The sequence below is a fragment of the Carya illinoinensis genome, chromosome 11 (genome assembly GCF_018687715.1).
Source record: "Carya illinoinensis cultivar Pawnee chromosome 11, C.illinoinensisPawnee_v1, whole genome shotgun sequence".
NCBI lineage: Eukaryota > Viridiplantae > Streptophyta > Magnoliopsida > Fagales > Juglandaceae > Carya > Carya illinoinensis.
This window is the reverse complement of record NC_056762.1, coordinates 14,930,398-14,946,201: the sequence shown is the minus strand read 5'-3', so window position 1 is coordinate 14,946,201 and position 15,804 is coordinate 14,930,398. Positions and strand designations below refer to the sequence as shown.

Here is a 15,804-nt window from a genome sequence, read left to right as displayed (position 1 = left end):
TTTGGTTTAAATTAGTGTAAGGTTACCTTCAGACCGGATGTGTTTTTCATGGTAGAAATGTTCATAGGGATGGAGTGGAGAAAAATGACTCACTGGTTCAACACTGACTTTTGGAGAGGAAGCCAATTTATCTTGTGTGTTGGGTCTATGCCTTCAACACGGGGAGGCTGACACCTATTGGGTGGTGTAGTCCAGTTCGAAGGTAATCTCATATCATTAGGAGTTCTAAAAGAGTTTCACAGTCCAAGTTCTATTCACAGGTCAAGCTAAAAGAGAACATGATATGTAGTTTTCATTTCTCACAAGAATGTTCACAGATGAAGAAAGTGAGCATTCTGGAACATTAAGGCATCCTTGTTCTCTCAAGAGTAAGAAGCTTTTGGCCTTCAGCCATCCATGTTCTGAACGTCCAATTTTCAAAATCAACCCAATGTTTTGAAAATGGATGGTTAAGCAATTTCTATCACTATGATGGAAAAAGTTTTGAACTTGAAGTATAGATGCATCACGAACAGACTATAATTAATGCAGGAGAGCTCTGAAACCAGAACTGATACAGGGAAGCCACTGTGCATTCTGGAACATTTGCAATCTGGTTTGGGGCCTTCAAACTCATTCAGGGATGGAATGAGCTTTGGGGCCTTGGGCTGGGGCTAATTTGAAGGAAAAGATTAGGATAAGGCTAAAAGATGAAGTTCTGGATTTCAATTGTAGGTTATATCATAAAAGCTTGGTCAGAAACAGATAGGAGAGGAGAAAAAAGAAAGACAAAACCCTAGGGGTAACTCAGTTGGTCAAGTCTTGGATTTGCTCCCCAATGGTCACCAGTTTGAGTCCCCTTAGGGCCACTGGAGGTTTAACTGGCCGTTAACTTCAGGGCCCATGGGATTAGTTGAGGTGTGCGCAAGTTGACCCGGACAAGATGGATATCCAAAAAAAAAAAAAGAGACAAAAGAAACCTAGAATCGCACTAGAGTACCTGAAGATAACAACTATGGGTTTGAGCATCACACCCATGTGAAAGGTGTATTAAACATAAAGTAATTGGCTTTTCCATATTCTTCACGAGCTTAAGAAATGATCACAAGTCAATAAATAAATTGCTACCAATAGAATTGCGGTCCAAGTTATCAGAGTCAATATGCCAGGACCCCAAACCAAACCCAAAAGACCACAAAACTAACCCAACATGACACATAATAGCCACAAAAGTAAATTTTCTAAAGCCTACTAACAAGCAGATGGGTGAGACTTCATAGGACCAGAATCCCCTAAACCATTGGTACATTTGGGTAATGAGATGGGATGAGAAATTCTCTAAACTTCTCACAATTTCTTTCCCAAATATCACTAAGATACAAAATACTTTTCAATTCAAATCAAACTTCAAAACAAAAATATTAGCTTCATCACAAAAACTTTTTCTTCTTAAAAAATTCTAAGATGGAATTCATGGATAGTAGCTTCATAACTAGCATTTGGGGGCTATCCATTTGTGAGATGGGTGTATCTTGCCTCTCAGGGAGAATTCGGGGGCATCCTAATTATGTGGGACTCGAGGGTGGTTGAGTCTATTTAGGAGTGTGCTGAGAAGTATACAGTAGCATGTTTGTTTAAAAATGTGGAGGCCAGTTTTTGTTCGGCTTTCATTGGTGTGCATGGGCCAAATGTGGACACACAAAGGAAGGGCTTATGGGAGGAGTTAGCTAGTTTGGGCAGCTGGTGGAACCTACCGTGGTGTATTGGTGCTGACTTTAATATCATTAGGTTTCCTAGTGAAAGATCAGAAGAAGTTCAGTATAGCCAAGCATGAATGAGTTTTCTGAATTTACTTTCAATATGGATCTGGTGGATTTACCACTTGCTGGTGGCGTGCACACTTGGTCTAATAATCGGGCTTGGTCTCATTTGGACAGATTTTTGGTGTCTTCTTCATGGGAGGTACATTACTCTACCTTTCTACATAAAAGATTGGATAGAGTTTGCTCATACCATTTCTCCATTGTATAGGATTGTGGAGGCATTCACAAGGGTAAAAGATACTTTAAGTTTGTAAATATGTGGCTGAAAGTTGAGTTTTTTGTGAAGAAAGTGAAGTCATGGTGGTCCTCATATTCTTTGGAGGGTTCACCTAGCTTTATCCTGGCTGGGAAATTGAAAGCACTACTGAAGATGGATTTGAAGAGGTGGAATACTAAAGCCTTCAGACACATGAATAGTCAAAACAGGTCTCTTATGGAGGAATTAAAGGACTTGGAGGAAAGGGAAGTGTTCTGAGGACTCTTGCAGGAAATTAGCTATCACTTTGAAGTTGGAGAAGGTGTTACTAATGGAGGAAGTCTCGTGGAGACAAAAGTCAAGAGCCATTTGGCTGAAGGAAGGGGACCACTATACAAAAATTTTCCACCAGATGGCTAATTCTCACCATAGGAATAATGCTATCGAGGTGCTTCAAGTTGAGGGATAGGTTTACTCTGATTATGATGCTATTAAGAATCATATTTTCAATTTCTACGAAGACCTACTTACTGAAAAATCCCCATGGAGGACCAAACCGGATGGTATGCCTTTTGAGAATATCAATCAAGTAAGCTCTTTGTGGTTGGAGAGACATTTTGAAGCAGAGGAGGTTCTTCGGGTGATCCGTAGGATGGCCAAGGATAAAGCCCAGGGCCGAATGGGTTTTCAATGGCATTTTATCATGATTGTTGGGATGTGGTGGGGGACGATATTATGTAGGTTTTTCAAGAGTTATACACCTTTGGTAAATTCGGAAAAAATATTAATGTGTCTTTTATTGCTCTTATCCCTAAGAAAGTTGGGATAGTGGAAGTGAAAGATTTTCGGCCTATTAGTCTCATTAATGGGGTGTATAAGATTATTTCAAAAGTGTTTGCCAATCGTACGAGTAAGATAATGAGTAGTATTATATCAAAATCTCAAAACATGTTTGTGAAGGGGAGACAAATCTTGGAGTTGATTGCCAACAAATGCCTAGATTGTAGAATCAAGAAGGGTATACTTGGACTCTTGTGCAAGCTGAACATGGAGAAGGCATAAGACCGTGTTAATTGGGATTTTCTATGTTATTTACATAGGATGTGCGATTTCAGGAATAGATGGATATCATGGATTAGGCATTGTATAACTATGGTTCATTACTCGGTTTTGGTGAATGGAGCACCGGAAGGATTCTTTAACAGTTTTAGGAGATTAAGACAAGGGAATCCCCTCTCCCCTTTGTTGTTTGTCATTGTTATGGAAATATTGAGTTGTATGTTGAGAGCAGCTGTTAATGGAGGCTTTATTACTGGATTTTCTGTGGGAGGTATTACTATATCTAACCTTCTATTTGCTGATGACACGCTACCTTTTTGTGAGCAGGACAGTGATCATATGTAATACTTAAGGGCAGTATTACTTTGCTTTGAAGCAGTTTCAGGCCTGAGGGTAAATCTCTCGAAGTCCGAAATGGTTCTTGTGGGTGGTGTGAACAATATTTAGGGCTTGGCAACTATCTTGGGTTGTAGGATTGCTTTGCTTCCCCTGAACTACCTTGGTCTTCCACTGGGGGCTGCTTTCAAGACAAAAATCGAAAGAAGATTGGCTGGGTGGAAACGATTTGTCCAAGGGTGGTAACTCACATTAAGAGCACTTTATCTAACCTCCCTACTTATTTTCTATCCTTATTTCCATTACCTGCAAGTGTGGCCTCTCATATTGAAAAAAATTTTCGTAACTTCTTTTGAGGAGACATGAGGGAGGAAACTAAGTTCCACCTTGTGGATTGGGATAAAGTTTGCTCACCAATACCATGTGGTAGGTTGGGGGTGCGTAATGAAACGGTCTACTTTTGGGAAAATGGTTGTGGAGGTATCCTAGGGAAGGAGAGGGCTTATGGAGAGAAGTAATAGATTCTAAGTATAAGAGTATTTGTGTTTTTTTTTTTTTTTTTTTTTTTGGGGGGGGGGGGGTGGGAGGGGGTTTGGTGCTCTAATGAAGTTAGGGGGACACATGGCGTGGGATTGTGGAAAAACTTAAAAGAGGTGGATGGGGAAGATTCTCTCAATTTTTCAGAATCGCAAATGGAAGAGGCAAAGTGTTTACTTTTGGCACGATGTGTGGTGCAGTAAAAGGGCACTAAAGCAGATGTTTCCTAAGCTATACCAAATTTTTTGCAACAAAGAGGCTGCTGTGGCTGATTTATTGGTACTATCTAATGGTGCACTTCATTGGAATGTGAGATTTTCAAGAGTGGCTCAAGACTATGAGTTGGATATGTTTGCTGATTTCTTTGATCCGTTATATGCAATGTCAACTTGCAATGAGATGGAGGATAGGCTGTTGTGGAATCCGAGTGGAAATAAAAATTCTTGGTGCGCTCCTTCTATAAGGCTCTCTTGGGATTTTCTAATGATCATAGTTATACTTGAAAGGCTATCTGGAAGTGCAAGGTACCTCCCAAAATTGCCTTCTTTGTTTTGACAACATCTCTTGGGTGGATTCTCACCTCGGATAATGTGAGAAAGCGTGGTCTCATTATTTCAGATTAATGCTTTACGTGCAAGAGTGATGGGAAATCAGTAGATCATCTTTTGTTACATTGTGAGGCAGTCCAGCGTTTATGGAATGAGATCTTTAATAGGACAAGGGTGGCATGGATTAGTTTTTTTTTTTTTTTTTGATAGGTAAAAGAGATTTTATTCAAAGTAAATAGGTATAACCCAAGTACACAGGAAGCATACAAGAGAATACAGTTAAGTACAATCTAAAGCAAAAACAGTACTAAAAAAGCATTACAAATGTTGATATCCTCACAAGATTGTTCACCCAAAAATTTAAAGTATTGAAGAAAAAGTCACTAAATTCCATCCTTGTGCGTTCACGATCTTCAAAACACCTCCCATTTCTCTCAAGCCATAAACACCAAAATAAGCATAGGGGAATCATTCTCCACTCCACTGAACTTCATCCACTTCCTGCTGCACCTTGCCACCACATGAAAAGGCATCACCAAATTGATGCCTACCTTTGCAAATAACTCATTCCACAAAGCTGTCACCATTTTACAATGAAGAAACAAATGGTTAACAGATTCACCATCATTTTTACACATGGTGCACCAGTCCGTCACATAAAAGCCCCTTTTCCTCAAATTATCGGTAGTTAAAACTTTCTCAAGCGACACCAACCAGCAAAAAAATGCAACTTTACTGGGCACTCTAGCTTTCCAAATACATTTCCAGGGAAATGTTATATTACCATGACTAATTAACACCTTCTAATAGGATTTCACAGAAAATCTGCTCTTAGTATCATGAGTCCAGTGCATCATATCATCCCTGGTCTGATCAATCTTAGAATCATAAAGTTTTGCATAGAAATCAGCAGCTTCAGTCACTTCCCAATTTAACATGTTGTTAGAAAACAAGTAAGAATCCACCACAGCCGCCCCTTTACATTTAGCAATCCTGAAAAGGCTAGGAAATGCTAATTTAAGAGCTAAATCACCACACCAAACATCATGCCAAAAAGAAATATTGGACCCAGTCCCCACTTTGTGATCCCTCATTGCATTATGTGGTGCTTGTGGCAGGAGAAAAACAAGAGTTGCTTTGAAGACATGGAGCATTCATTGGATGAGCTGAAGTGATTTTTTTACAAGACTTTACCCTCTTGGGCTTTGGCCATTATTTGTATTACAGAAAATCTTCTTGATTTGCTTGTATCTTTCACTAGTGCTTAGATTTAATTAGGCATGTTCATTGTATAGTGTCAGTGGACTTGGGCGATGTCTCTTATATCAATAAACCTTTAGTTTTACCTATATAAAAAAAATTATATTCAAACAATTTTTCAACTTTATAATATTTTTATTCAACTTTTTCTCTCTCCTTTTCCCAAATACTTTTAGTTCAAACCATTTCACTACTATTCACATAATTCTATGATATTCCAAATGTCCAGACAAGACTTAAATTACAAAAATACTTTAATGGCCAAAGCCCAAGAGGGATTTACCCCTGTTTCAGAGTAATACTCGTAACCTAAAAACCAGAGTAATACTCAACAAATTCCATTCTTTTAAGTAAACACTTTGGCAGCCTTTCCCCTAAAGTTTAACATCACGTAGTTCAATAGGATTGAGTATGATTGATTGTATCTGTGATAGCATCTACTATATCAACAATATCAATGATTATGATTTTGCATCACACCATTATGGTAGATAAATGAACTATCAGATGAGTGTAGTGCAGACTGCGGCGACTTTAAAATAGTAACATTAGCTATTAACTTAATTAACAAAATTAACCTTCACATTGTCACTTCTGTAAAGTGTGCACACACTGGCTCCATTTTCATGCTTTAAGGCCAAGAGCATCTTCCTCACGTATGTGGTAAGTGATGTCGTATGCCTGAAAGGTAATGGTGATGTACACTTTAGAACAAAACATAATAATATAAAGTTTTTTTTTAATGGCACTGGGTGTCCAGGAAAAAGTTCCAACTAATCTCAGAAGTGCACAGACCCTCTTAAAGGAAATAAAGTAAACAATAAAAGTAGAGATAAAAAAAGGAGCATGAACAGCAAGGTGAATAATAAATATACATCTATACACCAATCATTAATTTATGTGGCAGACTCATCTTAAAAAGAAGTATAAGAGTTGGCAGACATTTTTTGCTTGGCTTTTGATGGCAAAACATTGATTTGTGACAGTAACAAAAACGTCGATATTTAAATAAATTAAAATCAGTTCAAGAAGTGGCATATAATTAAAGCAGTAGACATTAAATGATTAGCCCATAACTTGATTGGGAAATCCATGAACTCACTTCAGTCATTCTTTCCTATTCTAAATAAAACATGGACCATGATTTTGTCTTACGGCCATAAATTAAATAGGAACTATGGCTTCATAGTAGAGAACCGTGAAATAAACAACAGATCCTTTTCTCACTTGTAGTTGGCAAGACACATTCATCTCTTTCCTTCAGCTAATCTTATTTGTGAGTCCCCATTTTGTGAGGTGTGATAATTTTTTTTTCTTGTTTTCTTATAGTTTCTGAGTGTATCATACTTACAAACTGTTATATGTTTAACTAGCTTCTACTCAAAACTCATTCATTTAATTTTGTTGCATTCTTTGTAGGGTGGGGGCTGGGTCACCCTCCGCCCCCCCATGGGGAATGGGAGAGCAGGGAACCCACCCAGATTTTTACTCGCCTGCTTGAAAATACCCTAGATTTTTCCCGTCCGCCTCATTTTTTCTTTCCAGCTGCACACTCCTCTTCTTCATCTCCTCCTTGTCTTCCTCTTCTTCTCATCCTCTTTTCCACAGCACACACCCACCGCCACGCCGAGCCATGCGTCTCTAAGGAGATCCATGGTCAAAATTGGTCATTGGTCTTTGCGCAAACCCAAAACCAGTTTGTGTGTCTATGCAGATCTGTCTTTTCTTTTATCTACATATATTTTGTTTTGATGTGTATATTTTTTGGATCTGAGTATTCTTTTGGATATATGAATTTGGGCTTTAGATCTCTAGGTTTAAGGTTTGGATCTATGCATTTGGGGTTTGGATTTACGAGGCAAGAAAATTGGTTGGAAAATCCACCCACCCGTTCTCTGGGGTTGGGTGGTCAAGGTGTTAGGGCAGGGCCGGGGGTGGGGTAGAATATGGTCAACCTGCCCAGGCAGGGGCAAGGGCTGGGTGGCACTTCTTTGTTGCACCCTTATTCTTTGTTGCAATTCTTTTCTTTTTCTTTCGTCATTTGAAAATACAGCTCAAAGGTATATCTTTCAAAGTTTGATGCACAAAATGTGCTGTAGATGTTCCTTTCTATTTGATTCTAATCTTCTGTTCTCCAAGGAGATGTTTGGAAATTATTTTTATCTCATCCCATCTCATCTCATTCCCAAATATCACTCAAATACAAACACTTTCAAACTAATCATAGAAGTATATGGAGCGAGAAAAAAGACCCCTTACAGCCATTGAAGTAGGGCACCAAAGTCATAGAAAAATTGGATAAAAAAAACAGTGAGAGCTGAAATGGTTGACTTGGTCTATGAACTCTGAGGGCAGCTCCAGCAACGAAGGGGAAAGGGCTGGCCTCTACCCAATGATTCCAAAATTTGTATCATGGAACGTCCACGGGCTCAACAAGGCTAACAAGCGTCTACAAGTAAGAAAATTGCTTTGGGAGTGGAAGGCGGACATTATTTGTCTACAGGAGACTAAGTTGAAAAGGATTGATAGAAAAATTGTACGAAGTATTTGGAGTTGTGTACACATGGATTGGGTGTTTATGGCCTCTAATGGGGCATCAGGAGGTGTTTTGGTGATGTGGGATAGACGGGTGGTGGAGAAAATGAAGGAGTTTATTGGGCTATACTTGGTGGCATGCTTTTTCAAGAGCGTTACAGATAATTTTTTGTGGGCTTTTGTAGGTGTAGATGGTCCAAACTTAGATAACAATAAAAGATATTTGTGGAAAGAACTAGCTGGTGTACATAGCTGGTGGGACCTCCCTTGGTGTATTGGGGGCGACTTCAATGTCATAAGATTCCCAAGTGATTTAATGTCATAAGATTCCCAAGTGAGTGTTCGGGCAATAGATGAATGAGGCCAACAATGACAGAGTTTTTAGAATGCATCTTTGAGTTGAACTTGGTGGATTTGCCTTTAGCTGGGGGTTCCGCTACGCGGTCTAATAATCAGACATAGTCTCAATTAGATCGATTTTTAATATCACTAGACTGGGAAAGTCATTATCCGGATGTGTGGCAAAAGCGAATGCCTCGTCTTTGTTTGGATCATTGGCCTATTATGCTTGATTTTGGTGGTCTCCGAAGAAGTCGTCGGTATTTCAAATATCAAAACACGTGGCTGAAATCCTAAGGTTTTGTAGACAGGGTAAGACAATGGTGGTCCTTGTATTAGATTGAAGGCACCCCAGCTTCGTGTTTGCTGGAAAGTTGAAAGCATTAAAAAAAGATCTGAAGCTTTGGAATACACAATCATTTGAAGATATTGGGGAGCGCAAGAGAAGTAAGGTGATGGAGATCAAGGAACTAGAGAGGCTCCAAGAGACACAGGCTTTTACACAGGAAGAACTAGTGCGAAAGCGTTGTTGGTTGCGGAATTTGAAAGGATTATATTATTAGAAGAGACGTCTTGGGATAAAAAATCGAGAGCCTTGTGGTTAAGGGAAGGTGACCAAAACACAAAATTCTTTCATAGAATTGCAAACTCTGAAAGGAGAAACAATAACATTGAAATGCTGAAAATTGACGGTGTTGAATGTAGGGAAGAGCAGGTAATTCACAATCATGCAATGGATTTCTTTGAGCAACTACTAATTGAGCAGGTGGGTTGGCGGCCCACCCTTGTGGGCTTACCTTTGGCTCCATGGGGCTGAATGATGTGTCTCGGATGGAGAGGGCTTTTGAGGACGTGGAGGTTTTTGAGGTAGTGAAGAAAATGGTTAAAGACAAGGCACTAGGGCCAGATGGTTTTTCTATGGGTTTCTTTCAAACATGTTGGGAAGTGCTAAAGGAAGACCTTATGAGGGTGTTTCAAGAGCAATTAGTGTTTGGAAAATTTGAGAAAAGTATTAACAACACTTTTCTTGCATTGATTCCGAAGAAGGTGGGGGGGCTACCGAGGTCTCATAGTTTCAGCCTATTAGCCTAGTAAATGGGGTGTACAAGATCATATCCAAAGTGCTTGTGAACCAACTAAGAGACGTATTGGAGAAGATCATCACAAATCCCCAACATACTTTTCTAAAAGGGAGACAAATTCTAGATGTGGCTCTTATTGCAAATGAATGTCTAGATTGTAGATTGAAGGAGGGCACACCCAGGATCATTTGCAAGCTTGACATGGAGAAGGCTTATGATCACATGAACTGGGATTTCCTCCTATACCTTCTTGAGAGGTGTGTTTTTGGCGAGAGATGGTGTTCGTGGATCTGCTAGCGCATATCAACAGTGAAATTTTCAATGTTGTTAAATGGCTCTCTAGTTGGTTTTTTCACAGCACCCGAGGCTTAAGACAGGACCCATTGTCTCCTTCACTATTTGTTATCATGATGGAGGTGCTAAGCTGGATGACCTCAACAATGGTTACTAGTGGTTTCGTGGTTGGCTTCTCGATTGGAACCTCGGTGAAGGGAGTCATTAACATTTCTCATTTGTTGTTCACAGATGATACTCTTATCTTCTATGAGGCAAATCTCAACTAGACTCGAGCTCTGAAGGCCTTGTTACTTTGTTTTGAAACAGCAACTGGGTTAAAAATGAATTTTGGCAAATCAGAGTTGGTGCTATTGGAGGTGTTAGCAATATACGACAGCTGGCCAACACACTAGGGTGTAAGATAGCCTCTCTTCCTATGAACTACTTGGGCCTTCTGTTGGGAGCTCCATTGAGAGCGGTGTCTCTATGGGATTCTGTGATCCAAAAAGTTGAGCGGAGACTGGCGGGATGGAAAATGATGTATTTGTCGAAAGGAGGTAGGGTCACCTTAATTAAGAGCACTTTGCCCAATCTACCAACTTACTTTTTATTTTTGTTCCCCATACCTGCAAGTGTGGTGTTCCGAATCGAGAAACTCCAATGAGATTTCTTGTGGAGTGGAGTGGGGGAGGAGTTCAAGTTTCACTTAGTCAAGTGGGAGACGGTATATCACCCTATCTCAAATGGGGGGTTGGGCATCATAAATAAGAGGATCTTTAATCGGGCATTACATGGTAAATGGCTGTGGAAATATAATAAAGAACCAAAAGCTTTATAGAAGTTGGTGATTGAAAGCAAATATGGAGGTCTATGGGGGGGTTGGTGCACTAGAGAGGTAAGAGACATGTATGGGGGTGGGTTTGTGGAAACACATTAGAAGGGGATGGGAGTTGTTTTCTCAACATACTAGATTCCACTTGGGGGAGGGCTCCTGGATCAAATTCTGGAAAGACATTTGATGCAATAATAGTACTCACCAAGAGGATTTTTCTTTCAAATTGCTAGTAATAAAGATATTTCAATAGCGGAAGTCAGGGAGATATCCGAGGGGCAACTCCAATGGAACGCCAATTTTAGTCGAGTAGTACAAGACTGGGAAATGAGCAGCTTTGTAGATTTTTTCAGCCTTTTCTACTCTATAAAACCGAGCAATCAGCAAGAAGATGTCTTGTGGTGGACGCCTGTAGGTAAAGGTAGGTTTTCGGTCCGCTCTTTCTATAAGACTCTCACTCAAGAGTCTAATATTCAATTTCCATGGAGAAAGTTGTGGAGAAATTAGGCGCCCCCCAAAGCCGCTTTCTTCATGTGGACAGCTGCTTTGGGTAAGATTTTCACAACCGACAACTTGAGGAAATGAAGGGTGATCATCTTAGACTAGTGTTGCATGTGTAGAGCAGGGGGCGAATATGTGAATCATCTCCTATTGCATTGCGAGACCACTAGAGTATTAAGGAACGAGGTGTTAAGTAGATTAGATTTGGCTTGGGTAATGCCAGAGACAGTGGTAGCAGCGCTAGCCAGTTGGTCACATCTAAGAGGCATGCAACAGATCAAGGATGTCTGGAAGATGGTCCCTATATGCATAATGTGATACCTGTAGTAGGAATGCAATGATTGGACATTTGAAGACAAAGACAGATCGCTTGAGGAACTTAAAGTTTTATTTTATAGAACTCTTTGTACTTGGGCCATTGCTGTGGATTTCAATGGCATGGACCTACATGATTTTCTTGTCGCTAATGTGCCTACTTAGTATAGGGCATTGTTGGCTTTCTTTTTGGTACTATACATGGCTATGCCTATTCATTGATCAATAAAGTTTTGTTTTACCTATCAAAAAAAAAAAACTTTTTCAAACTAATCAATACAATTTTCCTAAACTTTCAAACAATAAACAATTCAACTTTTTCAAATCCCAAAACAAAAATTATATTAAAAAATTATATTCTAACAATATTTTAACGTCATAATATTTTTTATTCAACTTTTTGTCTTTTCTCAAAAACCAAAAAATACTTAACTCAAACTATCTCACTACTATTCACAAGCCATCTTACTACTATTCACAAAATTCTCATCGCATCTCACTCTGCAAGCATCCCCTAAGAGAGATTTTCTTATTCTAATATAATGTAATGAATTTGCATGACAAGAAACTGTAATTTAACTCATTTTCACACCCATTTTCCATTCCATTAATATGTTAACCAAGTGAATGCAATCCCATCATTGGACTAGGATGTATTTTATAACAGAGACAAGTATAATACCTCCATAAAGAAGTTTTTGAGCAAAGGCCCAAAGAAACAATCTATATTATTTGACTATAATACAATAACAAGGAATATAGCTTTTTTCTATCAACGATCAACCACACCATATAATAACAGAATATTGTTAAACAAATAAAGATTTGTCCATTTTAATCATGGATAGAAACGATAACATACTATAAAGAAACCAATTTTACATACCTAGATATTGAAGGCATGGTTAGGGAATTCAGCATTTTGAAACCATGACGAATGGATGCTATGCTCAAGAATGAAGTAGTTCCATCCTCAAACAATTCCTCAATCTCTTGTCTTCTTTTAATAAAGTCGGTGTCAGCAATTGAGGCAGCAACTGTGCCTGTAAAGCTCTTATGGTGAAACAATTGTACAACCATAATGTGTACTAATTGCAAATCATACATCTAAGCACAAACCTCCGCTAAAGTAAGTTTTCTTCAATAACTTTGCAGCATCTGCAGATTAAAAAAATCACAGAGAAAAATAAGGGCAAGCATTTTTTTTTTTTTTTTGGTCTCTCAAAGATCGGTAAGTCTAATAAAATTGATACTTCTAAAGCTTACATTCATCAGATGATGCACTGAAAACAATCAAATTCCTTAAAAGAAACACACACACACAAACACTAAAACAAATAAGACATGTTGGCATGAAAAGCACAAGAATGGTTCTTTCGGTCTTTACTAGATGTGGTATTGAGGTCAAAAATTGATCAGATAGAGAAGGAAAAGAAAACGAAAAAGGAGAATAAAGGAAAAATATAAACTACTACCATACATAAAAGTTATAGGTGGATACATAGTACCAATTGTTTCCTTTCCTAAATACAGAACATAAAAAACTATTAATAAAATAATGTTGCAGGAACTAGTTAGGGTGAAGGTAGAAACAAAATACTAAAGTGGTTGTATCATTGAAAAACAATATATAGATATCCCCAAAATATTAAAAAAATAAATCTAATTTTAAGTACACATGGTTATTCACTGCAAACAGGTTTGCAGTGAAAGAAGCTGATATGAAGGGGGGCAAACAGTTGGGGGAAGTGCACAGAGAATGCTGATAATGCCATGGGAGATGATATTTTGCCTCTTACTGAAGCTGAAATGGTTAATTCATAAATGAAAGCGAGGCAGCAACCAATCACTATGGCATGGTTATCAATTCTCGTGCACCTTCCTTTGATGAAGAGGAATCCCGAAGACCGTGGAAACACATTGTTGTTTGACCAGTGAAGCCTGGACCCGTGTAATGCATTCTCATCACACGGATAAGGTAAATCATCAGCTTTTCACTAAGGGACATGGGCCCAAGAAATTGTTTGCACCCAAAAGGTCCAAACCTTAGACTTGGGGAGAGCATACCCCCCAGATCAAGGCCCTTATCACTTGAGGCAACCCCTTGGGGTTAATTCTTTCGCTTCCACTGAGATGGTGGTTTTGAATGGGGGTAATACGAGATTTTGTGAGCCGTTAGAAAATAGTCCTGTTTTTTGTAGCCCTTATTCTTCAAAATGGGTATTGCACAAAGTTTAAAAAAATAAAAATAAATAAAAATTAAAAAATTAAAAAATTGTGGGGATGCCATTGATGGGTTTGAGGATGAGGTGCAGGCTATCTTCACTGCCATTGATGCCAGCTGAGCATAGGAACAATGTTCGGAAAGTTCTCCTAACTTGCTCTGTAAAATATGATACCAGAGGAGGCAGTGGGCAAACGAGAGCAGAGCTAAGGGTAAGGGCTCAAACAGTGTTAAAATGAAGTCAAGAATTTTGTCGTGTATAGGGTTGAATGAAAAGGAGAAGCAAATGATGTTTCAGAATTTACTTAAGAAGTGGAAGGCAGGGCTAAAACAAATTGGAAATTGTGACCAAGATGGTAGTGCGTAGCTTATGGGTTTTAAATACATAAAACCATCATATATATCACAAAGATAATTCTGGAGCTACAAGAGTAGATTCACAATGGACTTCATAGACCTCATCATTACTACATTATATAAAATTCATAAAGGACACAACTGAAGTGAATACTTGTAAACAATGGTTCATTTACCTAGGCATCAAAATTGTAAGACAATAGCACATTTTGCAAGAATCATGGGCGTAAAAAGTGAACAAAAAAATTAAAAAATAAAACAAGAACAAATGGAATACCCTCTCATTCTCACACCATATGTACACTTGTGTGTGTGAGATGTGCTGTGCAAATTTTATCTACGGGAAGCAATCACACAATATATGAAAAACCTCTTAGACCACCATAACATAATAATTTAAAATAAAAAACCAATCTATTGGCATCAACACTTACCATTTCTAGCGATGAGAGCTCCAAGCCCAGTTGGATAGCCAAATAGCTTTAAAAAATCAATATGGAGATAAAAGATCAATATCTGAAGGTAGTAGTTTCTTATAGCTGGTTTGCTGGTTTTCATATCTACTCACATACTTTATAGAAGGAGATGACAACAAAGTCTGCAGGATGCTTTGATAAATCAAGTGTTTGTGTTGCACAACCCTTTGCCGCGTCAATTAAAACCATCCAGCGTCCACTGTTGTGAAATAAGAAGATAAATTTTGGATTCATCAAATGATACAAATCACTGAAATCAATTTCAGGAAACAGAATACTAGCAAAGAGCTATCCTTTTAGATACACCAACAGCAACAATAAAATATGCTAACGATCAAAGTTCAGACCAAACTTGCATGCACTTATTGGCATGCACAACATGGTCAAAGATTCTGCAAAAGGGAACACAAACACTTGTGGCTAAAGGCCGCCTGAAGATTTTATTTCTTCAAGATTATGCATATTTTCAGCAAGTCAAGTCATCTCATTTGCTTAAATCTAGCACTCAATTTCATCTCACTATTTCACCCCATTATGTCTCTTCATAATTGTCGTAGTGCATAGAATACTTCTTGTTATTCATTGATGTTCAACTGCATATACATACTACATACAAAGGACAATAATACCCTCATAAGTTACACTAATTACAACCATGTCCTCTTTACACTAATTACAACTATGTCCTCTAACACTCCCCCTCAAGCTGAGGCATATATATCATATAAACCTAACTTGGAACAAATAAGCTTTAACCAACTATAACACTGTGGTTTGGTAAACATATCTGCAAGTTGATCAGCAGATTTCACAAAGGGTGTAAAAATGTCACCACTTAGTATCCTATCCCGAATGAAGTGACAATCAATCTCAATGTGTTTATTCCTCTCATGGAACATAAGATTAAATGCAATATACACTGCAGCTTGATTATGACAAAATAATTGAAGAGGGATAGGAGCTGGAAACCCAATTTCTTGAAGAAAGTGTTGCAACCATGTCAACTCACTAGTAGTGTGAGCCATTGCTCTGTATTCAATTTCTACACTAGACCAAGCTATTACTGTTTGCTTCTTACTCTTCCATATAACCAACTTACCTCCCATAAAAGTACAATATTCAGTGAAGG

General features: G+C 38.5%; 1 protein-coding gene across 9 annotated transcripts in view; it reads right to left on the bottom strand.

The window, feature by feature from the left end:
- LOC122280794 (molybdenum cofactor sulfurase) overlaps positions 1 to 15,804 on the bottom strand; it is a 59,382-nt gene that overhangs the window by 20,447 nt on the left and 23,131 nt on the right. For all 9 annotated transcript variants that reach the window (XM_043091821.1, XM_043091823.1, XM_043091822.1 and 6 more), the window contains 5 exons: positions 14,772 to 14,874; positions 14,634 to 14,679; positions 12,738 to 12,776; positions 12,505 to 12,661; positions 6,317 to 6,419 (listed from right to left, as the gene is read on the bottom strand). In XM_043091821.1, coding sequence (XP_042947755.1) covers positions 6,317 to 6,419; positions 12,505 to 12,661; positions 12,738 to 12,776; positions 14,634 to 14,679; positions 14,772 to 14,874 — 448 coding nt within the window. The remainder of the gene's footprint in view (positions 1 to 6,316; positions 6,420 to 12,504; positions 12,662 to 12,737; positions 12,777 to 14,633; positions 14,680 to 14,771; positions 14,875 to 15,804) is intronic.